This window comes from Ahaetulla prasina, chromosome 5 (assembly GCF_028640845.1).
Source record: "Ahaetulla prasina isolate Xishuangbanna chromosome 5, ASM2864084v1, whole genome shotgun sequence".
NCBI classification, from domain to species: Eukaryota; Metazoa; Chordata; class Lepidosauria; order Squamata; family Colubridae; genus Ahaetulla; species Ahaetulla prasina.
Window position 1 is genome coordinate 19,171,820 of NC_080543.1, and position 17,773 is coordinate 19,189,592.

The following is a 17,773-nucleotide window of genomic DNA, read 5'->3' on the forward strand; positions in this document are numbered from 1 at the left end:
AGAATATTGAGATGTTCATTGTGCTTCAGTGTTTTATTGTGTGTTCCACCAGAATCTACTTTAATGTACAAGCAGAATAAGTTTGTACTTATCCAACAGTCCTGATTATTGGATATGTTCTTAGGAAAGGAGGAGTTCAGGGGTGACCACCCACCTAATGTTTTTTAATGGTTAAATATTACTTTTTCCAAATATGTATCCTGGTTGCTGACTACCATTTCCCATTTACATTTGAAAACATTGCCAATATAGTTTCAGTTGCACGAAATGTGCAGGAGAAAAAAAATGGAATATCCTTATGTATCTATTTGCCTCCAGGAAAGCTGGCTCAAATAAATTAGGACCATCTTGGAATCAGATGATAAATCCATGGTTGACAAATTAAACGCCCCGATTGCTAAATGATTAGCATTAAATTTGCAACTGAGTTTTATCCATTTGCTAGGATAATTGCATGATTTGTAAATAGAGGTAGTCCTCGACTTGCAACAGTTCATTTAGTGACTGTTCAAAGTTAAAACAGCACTGAAAGATCTGACTTATAATCATTTTTCAAAGTTAGAACCAAGGGTGAAATCCAGCAGGTTCTGATAGGTTCTGGAGAACCGGTAGCAGAAATTTTGAGTAGTTTGGAGAACCAGCAAATACCACCTCTGGCTGGTCCCAGAGTGGGGTGGGAATGGAGATTTTGCAATATCATTCCCCCAGGAGTGGGAAGGGAATGGGGATTTTGCAGTATCTTTCTCCTGGAGTAGGGTGGGAATGGAGATTTTGCAGTATCCTTCTCCTAAGCCACACCACGCCCACCAAGCCACGCCCACAGAACCAGTAGTAAAAAAAATTGGATTTCACCACTGGTTACAACCTTTGTAGCATCTCCATGGATATGTGATCAAAATTTGGATGCTTGGCAACCGGTTCATATTTATGGCGTTTATAGTACCCCAAGGTCACATTTTATTTTATTTATTTATTTATTTATTTACATTTATATCCCACCCTTCTCCGAAGACTCAGGGCGGCTTACAGTGTGTAAGGCAATAGTCTCATTCTATTTGTATATTTACAAAGTCAACTTATTGCCCCCCCAACAATCTGGGTCCTCATTTTACCTACCTTATAAAGGATGGAAGGCTGAGTCAACCTCGGGCCTGGTGGGATTAGAACCTGCAGTAATTGCAGGCAGCTGTGTTTTAATAACAGGCTTCTTACAGCCTGAGCCACACCGCGGCTCATGATCACCTTTTGCAACCTTCTGACAAGCAAAGTCAATGGGAAGCCAGATTCCCCCTGATTAAACTATCAGGTTACTAACATATCAACTGCAGTGATTCAGTTGACAACTACGGCAAGAAAAGTCACAAAATGGGGCAAAATTCACTTAACAAATGACTCACTTAACAACAAAAATTTTGGGCTCAGATATTGTCATAAATTGACGACTACCTGTACAGAAATCTTACAATATTGTTTCCTAACTCTTATAACTGCTTTTTATCTTCAGTTTAATTTCAGCATTCTGAAGAAACGTTATGAATAATACAATATAAAAAGGCACAACAATAATATACTTTGAGAGTCTATATAAGAAGATTTGTAATGTTAAACTGAAATTTAAGAACATTATGGCATCCGAATAACCAAAACCAGAGTTCTATATCCACATTTATAATTGAAGGAACTGCTAAAGAAGTTATTATTATTATTATGGAAAATAAATTTTATATAAAATAGCCCTTTTAACTATCAGTTTGCAATCCTTTATGTTATTTATTTATTTATTTATTTATTTATTCAAATTTATATACCGCCCTATCTCCCGAAGGACTCAGGGCGGTGTACAGGCATTTAAAAGACATATAAATACAATATAAAACAATTAAAAAACTGATTCTAAAAAGCCCGTAAATTTAGAATTAAAATATCAAATAAAACCCAATTTAAAACCAATAATTTAAAATCTAGCTCAGCCCTGCACAATTAAATAAATACGTTTTAAGCCCGCGGCGGAAGGTCCGGAGGTCCGAGAGCTGACGAAGTCCGGGGGGTAGTTCATTCCAGAGGGTGGGGCCCCACAGAAGGCCCTTCCTGGGTGTCGCCAGACGACATTGCGCGGCCGACGGCACCCTGAGGAGACCCTCTCTGTGAGAGCGCACGGGTCGGTGAGAGATATTCGGTAGCAGTAGGCGGTCCCGTAAGTAACCCGGCCCAATGCCATGGAGCGCTTTAAAGGTGGTCACCAAAACCTTGAAGCGCACCCGGAAAGCCACAGGTAGCCAGTGCAGCCTGCGCAGGATGGGTGTTATCACGGGAGCCACGAGGGCTCCATCTATCACCAGCGCAGCCGCATTCTGGACTAACTGCAGCCTCCGGATGCCCTTCAAGGGAGCCCCATGTAGAGAGCATTGCAGTAATCCAGGCGAGGCGTCACGAGTGCGTGGTGACCGTGCATAGGGCATCCCGGTCCAGAAAGGCGCAACTGGCGTACCAGGCGAACCTGGTAGAACGCTCTCCTGGAGGCGGCCGTCAAATGGTCTTCTAGAGACAGCCGTTCATCCAGGAGGGCGCCTAAGTTGCGGACCCTTTCCATCGGGGCCAATGACTCGCCACCGATGGTCAGCCGCGGATTTAGCTGACTGTATCGGGATGCGGCATCCACAGCCACTCTGTCTTGGAGGATTGAGCTTGAGCCTATTTCTCCCCATCCAGACCCGTCGGCCTCCAGGCACCGGGACAGCACTTGATAACCGTTGGGGTGGTCCGGTGTGAAAATACAGCTGGGTGTCATCCGCATACAGCTGGTACTTCACACGAAACCACTGATGATCTCACCCAGCGGCTTCATGTAGATGTTAAACAGAAGGCGAGAGGATCGACCCCTGCGGCACCCACAAGTGAGGCGCCTCGGGGCCGACCTCTGCCCCCGTCAACACCGACTGCGACGGTCGGAGAGATAGGAGGAGAACCACCGATAAGCGGTGCCTCCCACTCCCAATCCCTCCAACCGGCGCAGCAGGATACCATGGTCGATGGTATCGAAAGCCGCTGAGAGGTCTAGTAGGACCAGGGCAGAGGAGCAACCCCTGTCCCTGGCCCTCCAGAGATCATCCACCAACGCGACCAAAGTCGTCTCCGTGCTGTAAACGGGACGAAAACCGGACTGGAGCAGGTCTAGATAGACAGTTTCATCCAGGTGCAAGGGAAATTGATATGCCACCATACTCTCTACAACCTTCGCCATGAGCGGGTTGGAGACCGGACGATAATTACCTAAAACAGCCGGGTCCAAGGACGGCTTTAAGGAGGGCCTCACCACCGCCTCTTTCAAGGCGGCCGGAAGACACCTCCACCAAAGAAGCAGTCGTAATCGCCTGGAGCCAGCCTCGTGTCACCTCTCGAGTGGCCAGCACCAGCCAAGAGGGGCACGGGTCCAGTAAACACGTGGTGGCATTCAACCTACCCAACAACCTGTCCATGTCCTCGGGAGCCACAGGGTCAAACTCATCCCACACAATGTCACCAAGACCACCCTCGTGCATCTCGCCCGTATCACTGCAATCTTGGTCCAGACCATCCCGAAGCTGAACGATTTTATCGTATAGATAACCGTTAAACTCCTCAGCACGTCCCTGCAACGGGTCATCCCGCTCCCCCTGGTGTAAGAGGGAGCGAGTCACCCGAAACAGGGCGGCTGGGCGGTTATCTGCCGATGCAATGAGGGAGGAGGCGTAGCTACGCCTCGCTTCCCTCAATGCCACTAGGTAAGTCCTAGTATAGGACTTCACTAGTGTCCGATCAGCTTCCGAACGGCTAGACCTCCAGAGACTCTCCAGGCGTCTTCTCCGGCGCTTCATCCCTCTCAGCTCCTCGGAGAACCAAGGAGCCGGTTGGGACCTGCGCCGGGTCAGAGGCCGCAAAGGCACGACACGGTCCAAGGCCCCCGCCGCGGCCTGTTCCCAGGCCGCAACAAGTTCCTCAGTCGAGCCGTGAGCCAGACCCTCAGGAAATGGCCCAAGCTCCGTCCGGAACCCATCCGGGTCCATCAGGCGCCTGGGGCGGAACCAACGTGTCGGCTCCGTCTCCCTGCGGTGGTGGATGGCGGTCAGAAAGTCCAGGCGGAGAAGAGTGATCTGACCATGACAAAGGTTCAATGACTAATTCCTTTAAGTCCAGATCTCTCAACCACTGACCAGAGAGAAAAATCAGGTCCAGGGTGCCACCCCCAATGTGAGTAGGGCCATCAACTACTTGGGTCATGTCCAAGGCCGTCATGGAAGCCATGAACTCCCGAGCTGCCGTCGATGGCGAGCCGGGCGATGGCAAGTTAAAGTCCCCCATGACTAAAAGTCTGGGGGTCTCAACTGCCACCCCAGCCAGCACCTCCAGGAGCTCGGGCAGGGCAGCTGTCACGCAGCAAGGAGCCAGGTACGTGATCAGCATACCCATCTGACACCTATGACCCCATCTCACAAAGAGGGATTCGCACCCGGCAATCTGAGGTACAGTGGTCTCCCTCGGCTCTAGACTCTCTCTAATCACAACCGCCACCCCCCCACCCCTACCCTGGGCCCTCGGCTGATGGAATGCACGGAAACCCGGCGGGCACAACTCAACCAGGGGCACGCCCCCTTCAGTGCCCAACCAGGTCTCCGTAATGCCCATAAGGTCCGCGGAACCCCCCTGTATAAGGTCACAAACGAGGGGGGCTTTGTTCACCACGGACCGGGCATTGCACAACATCAGCCGGAGGCCCAAGCTCTGAGGATCCTGACCATCCGGGGAACGGGTGAAGTCCAAGGGGTCGGAGCGCGTGATCGCTTTCAAACATCGAGCACGCGCTCCCGAAACTTGATATGACCCCTCGCTTCCGCCATACCTGCCTCTCCCACTTACCGTGTCAATAGAACCACCCTCACAAATAGGAACACGCTCTCCCCCCATAACCTCTGGACCTAATAAAGAAAAACCGCCGCGAGCATGTGCAGGAACTGGCCCCCTACCCGACGGGTTACCCCCATTACCCGCCCTTACCCTCCCACCCCTTAAAAATTCCCTTTCTAAAAAACCCCATAAACCCTTCTTTTTAGCATGCCACCTCTGTGGGTCCCAAGACCCGTCATAGAGGCCGGCCCTCGATAATGTGGTGGGCCATTCCTGCGAGGCGGGGGCACCTCGCAGGCGCAAGAGTTCCTGTGGCGAATAACGCATAGAATCAACCATCAGCTGACTATGTCCCATTTGGCAGCCGAGATGTTATACTGGGATGTCATTCTGGAGTCCGGTAACGGATGGAAAAAAGAGATGGAAAAAAGAGACAGGCAGTCCGTCCTAAAGAGATGTAAAATCCATTATATCCTGATGGATTAGCAGACAAAAGATCGTAAACCGTCTCAACCCATCCACCAGGTAGATGTTCCGCTGGACCGGAGTATGCCGTCTGTGGGAGAGATGTTCCAGCAGTCCAGGAAGGAGGTCCGGGGGTGGGGTAAAGGGTAGCCGCAGTGTCAGCTGGAGAATACACCTTCCTGCCCCACGCCTCAACATGGTCGTCATGTCCATCACTTGCCCCCACCCTCAGTGGGAGAGATGATCCAACAAGCTGGAAACCAGAAGCCCAAGGAGGCGAGTCCAGGGTGCAAACAAGGCGCAGCTGAATAAGCGCCATCTCAGCTGAAAACATGCAGCCCCTCCCCATCTCCACAAGGCCGCCTTCACCAGTCCGCCAAGCCTCCACCGCCGACGGAAAAGATGTTTTGAAGCGAGGCCAAAGTGCTGAGCCACACAACCCGGGCGTCGGCGGTTGGCATCCGCCGCCCCACACCTCCACATGGCGTTCGTCTCCACCGCTCACCCTGTAACCAACAGGAGATGACAACAAGAGCGGGAGCCGAGTCCATGCGGCTTAGTCCAGGGTGGGTGTCGCCTGATGGAAGCGGTAGCGGCGCTAGAAACCCACGCCGCTCACCGCCAAACAGCTGAGAACAGCTGAGGGTCGGCCGGCCGCCCACGCACCTCCGCAGGGCCGCCATCTTCATCCGCCCCGTCTCCGGTTCCTCCGGCCTCCAGCGCAGCAACCGCGGGTTCAAGGAGGTCCAAAGACCCCACCCGCGATTGCTGAGATGTAATATTCACCGGGCCGAGGGGAGCCAGCGGCATAGGCGACAGCAAAACATCGCCATCAGCCAGGGATCCGCCAGCCGATGATCCGGCGTTTCAGTAAGCCGCCATCTTGCGCATGCGTAGAAGAGAAATTATGAAATTCCTTTTAATTTTTGGAAAAATCATCAAAATTGTTTGTAAAATTATTTATAGATGGCATTCTACCTTAAAATTGCATTATATTAATCAGTCTTTCCAGGTTATGTTGTGAAGTTTGTACTTTAATTAATACATGTTAACATTTCTGGTGGCAAAATTCCTATTCCGATTATCATTTTGGTTCATAGTTTTTGTGAAACATTTTGGAGATAATTTTTGGAAATTATATGACAACCTTAATTCATTCATGGCCATGTTATGTCCATGTTATAAAGTAACATAGCTCAAGAGATTACGAGCAATTAAATTTCTGTTATTAGTTGCCAGCTATGTTACAGCAGATTAGCGGGGAACTATGTATTTCAGATTATTATAACGTCTAAAATGCTTCTTTAAACTTTCAATAAAAATGAGGGTTTTTTCAGTAATCAGTTTTAAAACCAAGCACAAATTTTTAGTCGTTTGAAATGCTGGAACATTTTGATATTTATGCAAGACAATCAAACAGTGGCAGCCCATGAATGAATTGCCAGTGACACTGCCAACAACTGTAGCTTGGCAATAGAGAAGGCGCATAAAATCTCTGCCAGGTTAGGCTGTAGCTCATCTGGCCCATCATTTTACATCACACAGTGGCCAACTGGATGGAAATGGGAAGTTGGACCGGAGAGCAAAAGCCTTGTTCACTTTTGCTTCCCAGGAACCAATATTTAAGGCATTTTTCTTATGATTTAGAAAATAATCAAATCAATTACCAACACTATTAATAGCCGTTGATAGTCTGATCTTTCATGAACTCTTCTAAAAGTTGAAATCGATAAGCATTCATTGTAACTGCTGGCAGCAAATTCCACAGTTTGTCTCATGAATCAGTTCAGTAATCTCCTTGCATCTGGTTTCAGTCTCTGACCTTGAGTTCTAACGTTGTAAAGAGTGGAAGGATTTCTATCCATGTTGACTGTGTCACAGATGAGCATCCCCTTAGCCTCCTTTATTTGAGCTATAGAGCCACCAATAGCAATAGCACTTGGACTTATATACCGCTTCACAGTGCTTTAAAGCTCTCTCTACGCGGTTTACAGAGTTAGCCTCTTGCCCCCAATAATTTTGGGTCCTCACTTTACCCACCTCGGAAGGATGGAAGGATGGATTGACCTTGAGCCTGGTGAGATTCGAACTGCCAAATTGCAGTCAGCCGGCAGTGAGCCGAAGTAGCCTGCAGTACTGCACTCTAACCACTGCGGCACCGTGGCTCACCAATGTTCTTGCAGTGAATGGGCATATCCTCCTTGACTCCCACAAGATGCAGCAAGCCTTCTCTTCCCAGACTCATGTCATCATGTGTGCACATAGACCAGGCATGCGAGTCTGCAACCAAATATCCAAGCAGATGTTCCCATTCAGAGATGAGTCCTCCTAGTTTTGGGTCCTCCATCAGCTACCATACCAAGGTCAGGGAGGAAGAATAGCCACTGTGTATTATTGATACATTAGCATTAGCTAGTATCAGTGTCCTGGAAGTAGGTGCATTGGACTGGGGCTGCTTCTGGTGTACAGCCTGCTTTGATGCTTGGCACCAGCCCTTAGAGAGTTCCTTGAGTTTATCATTGGGCTTCTTATTCTAGGGTTCAATTTCCATGCTTCAGGCCCAAGGTCATAAACAGTTCATGGGCATGTCCCAAATTACCTTGGCCATCCTCATGGTTTTCCCTTCAGAGGAGATGGGACATGAATTAGATATGGAGGACAATATCACCTGTTCTTTATCATGGTCGAATAACTTCCTGGTCAAACTACAAATAATGCTTAGAATTCCAGAGTCCCATGAAAGTTTCTGATGACCACTCTTAACGGGGATCTGTGTGTGAGATCCTGTCCCATTGTGTTGTGTCCCAGATATTATTGTGGATCCCTTCTTTTGAAAAGAAAAAAAAAGAGTATAGAAATATTTTCAATAAATAATCCATACCAGTAGTTGAGCTGTGTTGAAACAGCTGTGTTGTATAGTTTGTCCTATACGACTTGTTTTTTCCAAATTATATATGTTGTTGTTAATATTGAGTTACCAACTGTATTGAGAATTTCAATATGTACAGCTTTTTGTGGCTTCAAGGGATGACACTACTAGTAGTGGTACCTAAAATTCCACTGGGAAATGGATTCATCCCATTTCTCTCTCTTTTAATAGCGCCTAAATCTCCTCCTGATATGGACATTGATTTGGAAATTTGGGACAATAAAACTATTACAAGTGGGCTAAAGAACTACCTCAGGTAAGCATAAGCCATGTGGAATTCCAGTCTCTTATGGTAGGTGCTTGTCAGTATCTCTGACTTGTACTCTTCAAACTCTCCTGTAACGTAGACAGCATGGTATGGTGTTGGAAGCCACTGATTTAGTTATTTTGTCTTTTTTTTGGTGCATTGTGAATCTTTCCATTTTAAATGGAGCTTTTCTTAGCTGATATCTAATGATCTAAGTGCCAAAGCCCACTGTAACAACATTGCCAAAAAGGCATTAAGAGTTGTTAACCTAATCTTGTGTAGCTTCTTCTCCGGTAATATCACACTACTAACCAGAGCATACAAAATGTTTGTTAGACCAATTCTTGAATACAGATCATCTGTCTGGAACCCGCACTACATATTGGATATTAATTCAATTGAACGTGTTCAGAAATATTTCACAAGAAGAACCCTCCACTCCTCTGCTGGCAACAAAATACCTTATGGCACCAGACTTGAAATTCTGGCCTTAGAAAACTTAGAACTACTCCGCCTTTGGTATGACCTAAGCGTAGCTCATAAAATTATCTGCTACAATGTCCTATCTGTCAGTGACTACTTCAGCTTCAACCACAACAATACACGAGCACACAATAGATACAAACTTAAAGTGAACTGCTCCAAACTCGATTGCAGAAAATATGACTTCAGCAACAGAGTGGTCCATGCCTGGAATGCACTACCTGATTCAATGGTTTCTTCCCCAAACTCCCATAACTTTAACCTTAGACTGTCTACTGTTGACCTCACCCCATTCCTAAGAGGTCTGTAAGGAGCATGCATAAGAGCACCAGCGTGCCTACCAGCCCAGTCCTAATGTTTCCTCTATTGGTATCTCTTTTATATATCCAATCCATGTTTATACTTATTACCGAATACATTCTTGACAAATAAATAAATAAAATAAAATATGTTTAAATGTTTTTCATTTTTTTAGTTTTTCAAAAGCGTTACTTAAAGAACATCTGGAAATCTGTTATGGATCTGCCGTTGACGCTTGTTACTATTTCTTGATAGAATGAAATCATGGAATATAAAGGAGTCAGTTTTGCCTTAAATTAACTCTCAAATGGATTTCAATTCACAGTCCCTACATAAATGTGTGTGTGGTTAACATGTGTTCCCTGGAAATTTTCAGCAATAAGCAATGATATTCAGTCACATTCACACATTGGAGACACACACACACACATATACATGCTGTCACATTATTGTAAAAAGAGAGATGGAAATAATTCCATCTTTATAATAATGAAAAACTAAAGATTGTTAATATTTAAAATTTTGCCCAGAAATAAAGCACAGTAAAATTGGACTTTTAGGAAATAGATATTTTCTTTAATGTAATAACATACATTTTATTCTCTTATTATTTCAGCCTATTTATTTTCATTATCCCAAAGTACAACCATTACAATAACGTTTCTATCTCATTAGTATTATGAAAAGGCTATTTTCTAAAATTTCTTCAAGAAACTGAGCCTTGATTCCCATTTCAAAAATTTATGTCCCGTTATTACGTCAGAGCAATATCTGCCTCACTTTTGTTATCTAAAAGATTCAATTTGTCACCAAGGTAACCTAAGCTTTCCTTGTTAAGATAATAAATTACAGTAATATGGAAACTGACATCAGTTCTACCTCTGTTTTAACTTTACTTACTCAATATTGTTTTATTAGTAAAGAATTGAAAATCTTTATAGCATTTTAGTTGCATACAAAGTTATGTGACTGCTTTAGACAATATGAAGCAATAAATGATTCCAACTTTAAATAGTGTATTCAGTTATATGTAATAGGGTTAGTTATGAAATTTGGAACTGCTTTACTATGAAGAAGACAATTACCAAGGACAGCATCCTGTGTCAGTTGTGTCCAGTATTATGTGTAGGACAACTTAACTCTATGAACTCCACAATGAGTCCAGGTGACAAATGTTACTGTCAGACCTGCCCCAGTAAGACCCATGACTGCATTTAGTTGAAGCAAAGGAACTGTCTACAGAAAGAAACTGGTTTGCAGAAAGACCAGCCGGAATCTGGTGTTCCCGCTCAAAATATAAACTATTCTTTCATTTCCCAATTCCTCTCCCCATGACCAGTCCCCCAGCCAGCCAATGTGATGCCAGTAAGATGTTTTGAGAAACTCTGAGGTGTCAAACTGGTAACATTCTATTCTCACAGCAAATGGCCTTGAAGATCCTGTAAGTACTGCTTTCCAGCAAAAACATCATAAATTCCAGTCGTGTGACTGCAGGACACTGCAAGTGACCGTAAATATGGTCCAGCACCCCCAATGCTGTCATACATCCAGAGGCAGCCAGATGTTGGAACCTCAAATCTAGACCATAAATTTTTCAGGATCCATCGTAACTTTAAACAGTTGCTAAGCGATTGGGTCATTAGTCAAGGTCCACCTGCAGTCTAAACATAACAACCCAGAAAAAGGCAATAATAAATCTACTGTGCTGTGGCCAGGAAAATTACAAAGATTAAAAATTTAAAATTTAAAATTTTGCCCAGAAATAAAGCACAGTAAAATTGGACTTTTAGGAAATAGATATTTTCTTTAATGTAATAACATACATTTTATTCTCTTATTATTTCAGCCTATTTATTTTCATTATCCCAAAGTACAACCATTACAATAACGTTTCTATCTCATTAGTATTATGAAAAGGCTATTTTCTAAAATTTCTTCAAGAAACTGAGCCTTGATTCCCATTTCAAAAATTTATGTCCCGTTATTACGTCAGAGCAATATCTGCCTCACTTTTGTTATCTAAAAGATTCAATTTGTCACCAAGGTAACCTAAGCTTTCCTTGTTAAGATAATAAATTACAGTAATATGGAAACTGACATCAGTTCTACCTCTGTTTTAACTTTACTTACTCAATATTGTTTTATTAGTAAAGAATTGAAAATCTTTATAGCATTTTAGTTGCATACAAAGTTATGTGACTGCTTTAGACAATATGAAGCAATAAATGATTCCAACTTTAAATAGTGTATTCAGTTATATGTAATAGGGTTAGTTATGAAATTTGGAACTGCTTTACTATGAAGAAGACAATTACCAAGGACAGCATCCTGTGTCAGTTGTGTCCAGTATTATGTGTAGGACAACTTAACTCTATGAACTCCACAATGAGTCCAGGTGACAAATGTTACTGTCAGACCTGCCCCAGTAAGACCCATGACTGCATTTAGTTGAAGCAAAGGAACTGTCTACAGAAAGAAACTGGTTTGCAGAAAGACCAGCCGGAATCTGGTGTTCCCGCTCAAAATATAAACTATTCTTTCATTTCCCAATTCCTCTCCCCATGACCAGTCCCCCAGCCAGCCAATGTGATGCCAGTAAGATGTTTTGAGAAACTCTGAGGTGTCAAACTGGTAACATTCTATTCTCACAGCAAATGGCCTTGAAGATCCTGTAAGTACTGCTTTCCAGCAAAAACATCATAAATTCCAGTCGTGTGACTGCAGGACACTGCAAGTGACCGTAAATATGGTCCAGCACCCCCAATGCTGTCATACATCCAGAGGCAGCCAGATGTTGGAACCTCAAATCTAGACCATAAATAGCTTTTTCAGGATCCATCGTAACTTTAAACAGTTGCTAAGCGATTGGGTCATTAGTCAAGGTCCACCTGCAGTCTAAAAGAAAGCTTTTTTAAATCTCTGGGCTCTTACGGATTGTATAAAATGACAAATTCTGCCAGGTGTTACTTGTCATGTGATCATGCTACAAAGTGTTGGTACTGGAAGTGTTGGTTGCTTGGAACTGGATTGTGTGAATCGATTTGAATTAGGTAAACAGTTGGTGGCAATAGATTGCATAGAAGTCCATTATCATTTTGGAAAATATGATAGTTATATATTCTGATTTCAGCTAAGCCCTGTCAACAACATTTGTTTGTGATTCTTCTTGCTGGGTGGCGGGGGAGTTAAAACAATTTCCACTTCACACATAAAAGAAAGTGTTATATTGGATTTGATATTTATGCAAGACAATCAAACAGTGGCAGCCCATGAATGAATTGCCAGTGACACTGCCAACAACTGTAGCTTGGCAATAGAGAAGGCGCATAAAATCTCTGCCAGGTTAGGCTGTAGCTCATCTGGCCCATCATTTTACATCACACAGTGGCCAACTGGATGGAAATGGGAAGTTGGACCGGAGAGCAAAAGCCTTGTTCACTTTTGCTTCCCAGGAACCAATATTTAAGGCATTCTGCTTACGATTTAGAAAATAATCAAATCAATTACCAACACTATTAATAGCCGTTGATAGTCTGATCTTTCATGAACTCTTCTAAAAGTTGAAATCGATAAGCATTCATTGTAACTGCTGGCAGCAAATTCCACAGTTTGTCTCATGAATCAGTTCAGTAATCTCCTTGCATCTGGTTTCAGTCTCTGACCTTGAGTTCTAACGTTGTAAAGGGTGGAAGGATTTCTATCCATGTTGACTGTGTCACCGATGAGCATCCCCTTAGCCTCCTTTATTTGAGCTATAGAGCCACCAATAGCAATAGCACTTGGACTTATATACCGCTTCACAGTGCTTTAAAGCTCTCTCTACGCGGTTTACAGAGTTAGGCTCTTGCCCCAATAATTTTGGGTCCTCACTTTACCCACCTCGGAAGGATGGAAGGATGGAAGGATGGAAGGATGGAAGGATGGAAGGATGGAAGGATGGAAGGATGGAAGGATGGAAGGATGGAAGGATGGAAGGATGGATTGACCTTGAGCCTGGTGAGATTCGGACTGCCAAATTGCAGTCAGCCGGCAGTGAGCCGAAGTAGCCTGCAGTACTGCACTCTAACCACTGCGGCACCGTGGCTCACCAATGTTCTTGCAGTGAATGGGCATATCCTCCTTGACTCCCACAAGATGCAGCAAGCCTTCTCTTCCCAGACTCATGTCATCATGTGTGCACATAGACCAGGCATGCGAGTCTGCAACCAAATATCCAAGCAGATGTTCCCATTCAGAGATGAGTCCTCCTAGTTTTGGGTCCTCCATCAGCTACCATACCAAGGTCAGGGAGGAAGAATAGCCACTGTGTATTATTGATACATTAGCATTAGCTAGTATCAGTGTCCTGGAAGTAGGTGCATTGGACTGGGGCTGCTTCTGGTGTACAGCCTGCTTTGATGCTTGGCACCAGCCCTCAGAGAGTTCCTTGAGTTTGTCATTGGGCTTCTTATGCTAGGGTTCAATTTCCATGCTTCAGGCCCAAGGTCATAAACAGTTCATGGGCATGTCCCAAATTACCTTGGCCATCCTCATGGTTTTCCCTTCAGAGGAGATGGGACATGAATTAGATATGGAGGACAATATCACCTGTTCTTTATCATGGTCGAATAACTTCCTGGTCAAACTACAAATAATGCTTAGAATTCCAGAGTCCCATGAAAGTTTCTGATGACCACTCTTAACGGGGATCTGTGTGTGAGATCCTGTCCCATTGTGTTGTGTCCCAGATATTATTATTGTGGATCCCTTCTTTTGAAAAAAAAAAAAAGAGTATAGAAATATTTTCAATAAATAATCCATACCAGTAGCTGAGCTGTGTTGAAACAGCTATGTTGTATAGTTTGTCCTATACGACTTGTTTTTTCCAAATTATATATGTTGTTGTTAATATTTAAAATTTTGCCCAGAAATAAAGCACAGTAAAATTGGACTTTTAGGAAATAGATATTTTCTTTAATGTAATAACATACATTTTATTCTCTTATTATTTCAGCCTATTTATTTTCATTATCCCAAAGTACAACCATTACAATAACGTTTCTATCTCATTAGTATTATGAAAAGGCTATTTTCTAAAATTTCTTCAAGAAACTGAGCCTTGATTCCCATTTCAAAAATTTATGTCCCGTTATTACGTCAGAGCAATATCTGCCTCACTTTTGTTATCTAAAAGATTCAATTTGTCACCAAGGTAACCTAAGCTTTCCTTGTTAAGATAATAAATTACAGTAATATGGAAACTGACAGGATTTCAGGTTGCAAAGCTATCACAATTACATCTCCATTGTTTTGGAATAACTGGTGATTGTAGTAGTATTTTTGATAGGATCAGCCAAGGGTTTGACTCTAAGTACTTCTCTTTCAATATTCTTAGAAGTTTAACTCTAATCAAAGGGAAAATTACGAAGGTTTATCAAAAATAAAGAGGCAGATTGAATTTAGTTAAGGATGCTGCAACTTCTTTGGAATCTAAGTAAACTTCCTTCTTCTTCCCATAATTTAATGAAATCATAGAAGATAGCCTGTTGCAGCACCAAGCTAACATTGTTTAATGTCTAAACAAGCAAAGCAAAAAACCCATTTAGGACTTGATGAGAAATCACTAGAATTCCCAGATCTGTAGGCTAAACATAACAACCCAGAAAAAGGCAGTAATAAATCTACTGTGCTGTGGCCAGGAAAATTACATGAAATCAAGGAACCAAACTTGATATGAGAAAGTCTTTACCTTTGAAAACTGTGAATGATTTAGTCACATTTTATCTCCTATGCTTCCATAAGCAGATCCTTCCTCCATGTAGAAGTTTAGAAAACTTGGAACTCCGTCGCCTTCGACAGGACCTGGGTTTAGCTCATAGAATCATCCATTGTAATGTCCTTCCTGTTAATGACTACTTCAGTTTCAACTGCAATAATACAAGAGCTACCAATAGATTTAAACTTAATGTCAACCGCTCCAATTTGGATTGCAGAAAATATGATAGTTATATTTCTGATTTCAGCTAAGCCCTGTCAACAACATTTGTTTGTGATTCTTCTTGCTGGGTGGCGGGGGAGTTAAAACAATTTCCACTTCACACATAAAAGAAAGTGTTATATTGGATTTATATTTATTGGGAAGAAAACTGTTCTTTAGAGGCAGCGTATATAAAATATATATTGCTTGGTATTTGTGTTAATCTGTAGAAATTTTATTCCGTGACAAAACAGCTTGGGAGGGACACTACAATTCACCAAATATGTTAAATATTTGAAATTCTGCTTAAAATATGTAGAATGTTTAAATTATTTAAATACTTGAATTATTAAACAGGAAAGCCTGTTTTCAAGGGCGGTTTAGCTCTGCCTGGTAAGGCCTGTTATTAAGAACACAAAGCCTGCAATTACTGCAGGTTGAGCCCGCCCAAGGTTGACTCAGCCTTCCATCCTTTATAAGGTAGGTAAATGAGGACCCAGATTGTTGGGGGCAATAAGTTGACTTTGTAAATATATACAAATAGAATGAGACTATTGCCCTATACATTGTAAGCCGCCCTGAGTCTTCGGAGAAGGCGGGTATAAATGTAAACAAAAAAAAAGAGTATAGAAATATTTTCAATAAATAATCCATACCAGTAGCTGAGCTGTGTTGAAACAGCTATGTTGTATAGTTTGTCCTATACGACTTGTTTTTTCCAAATTATATATGTTGTTGTTAATATTGAGTTACCAACTGTATTGAGAATTTCAATATGTACAGCTTTTTGTGGCTTCAAGGGATGACACTACTAGTAGTGGTACCTAAAATTCCACTGGGAAATGGATTCATCCCATTTCTCTCTCTTTTAATAGCGCCTAAATCTCCTCCTGATATGGACATTGATTTGGAAATTTGGGACAATAAAACTATTACAAGTGGGCTAAAGAACTACCTCAGGTAAGCATAAGCCATGTGGAATTCCAGTCTCTTATGGTAGGTGCTTGTCAGTATCTCTGACTTGTACTCTTCAAACTCTCCTGTAACGTAGACAGCATGGTATGGTGTTGGAAGCCACTGATTTAGTTATTTTGTCTTATTTTTGGTGCATTGTGAATCTTTCCATTTTAAATGGAGCTTTTCTTAGCTGATATCTAATGCTTACGATGCTGGGCAATAAATTTCTTTCACTAGTTAATTCGTTTGATCAAAATGGCTTAGCTTGGTTCGCTAATTGGCTATTAGAATCACATAAAATAAATACAACTTATCTCCTTTGTTTAATAAATCCAGTAATTTAGGCAGTTGCATTGGCAAGGAATGAAAAAAATATATGAAGGTACATGTTTATTCCGAAAGCAGATTAATTTTAAATCCATTGTCTTTCATTCCAGACAACCTAATGTTGATTTTATTTGAGCCCTCCAAATATTGGAGTATTTTGACTGAATATACTGAGACAGTTGTTAAGTTGACATTCAGAGGGTCTATTTGAGCAAGCTGATAGGATTTCAGGTTGCAAAGCTATCACAATTACATCTCCATTGTTTTGGAATAACTGGTGATTGTAGTAGTATTTTTGATAGGATCAGCCAAGGGTTTGACTCTAAGTACTTCTCTTTCAATATTCTTAGAAGTTTAACTCTAATCAAAGGGAAAATTACAAAGGTTTATCAAAAATAAAGAGGCAGATTGAATTTAGTTAAGGATGCTGCAACTTCTTTGGAATCTAAGTAAACTTCCTTCTTCTTCCCATAATTTAATGAAATCATAGAAGATAGCCTGTTGCAGCACCAAGCTAACATTGTTTAATGTCTAAACAAGCAAAGCAAAAAACCCATTTAGGACTTGATGAGAAATCACTAGAATTCCCAGATCTGTAGGCTAAACATAACCCAGAAAAAGGCAATAATAAATCTACTGTGCTGTGGCCAGGAAAATTACATGAAATCAAGGAACCAAACTTGATATGAGAAAGTCTTTACCTTTGAAAACTGTGAATGATTTAGTCACATTTTATCTCCTATGCTTCCATAAGCAGATCCTTCCTCCATGTAGAAGTTTAGAAAACTTGGAACTCCGTCGCCTTCGACAGGACCTGGGTTTAGCTCATAGAATCATCCATTGTAATGTCCTTCCTGTTAATGACTACTTCAGTTTCAACTGCAATAATACAAGAGCTACCAATAGATTTAAACTTAATGTCAACCACTCCAATTTGGATTGCAGAAAATATGATTTCTGTAACAGAATTGTCTGTGCTTGGAATGCATTACCCGACTCTGTGGTCTCTTCTCATAACCCCAAAAGCTTTAACCAAAATCTATCCACTGTTGACCTTACCCCATTCCTAAGAGGACTTTAAGGGGCGTGCATAAGAGCACAAACGTTCCTTGTTTCTCAACATATATATGTTTACATATTATCTAATCTTTTTGTGTGATGCTTGTGTATATTGTTATGACAAAATTAAATAAATAAATAAATGTAACATCCTCTAAAGATCATACAG

The 17,773-nt window shown here is 42.3% G+C and overlaps 1 protein-coding gene across 1 annotated transcript in view; it reads left to right on the forward strand.

Annotated features, from left to right (window-relative positions):
• Window positions 1-17,773, forward strand: part of ARHGAP42 (Rho GTPase activating protein 42) — a 199,297-nt gene that overhangs the window by 162,110 nt on the left and 19,414 nt on the right. The window contains exon 14 of the mRNA XM_058185229.1: window positions 8,447-8,531. Coding sequence (XP_058041212.1) covers window positions 8,447-8,531 — 85 coding nt within the window. The remainder of the gene's footprint in view (window positions 1-8,446; window positions 8,532-17,773) is intronic.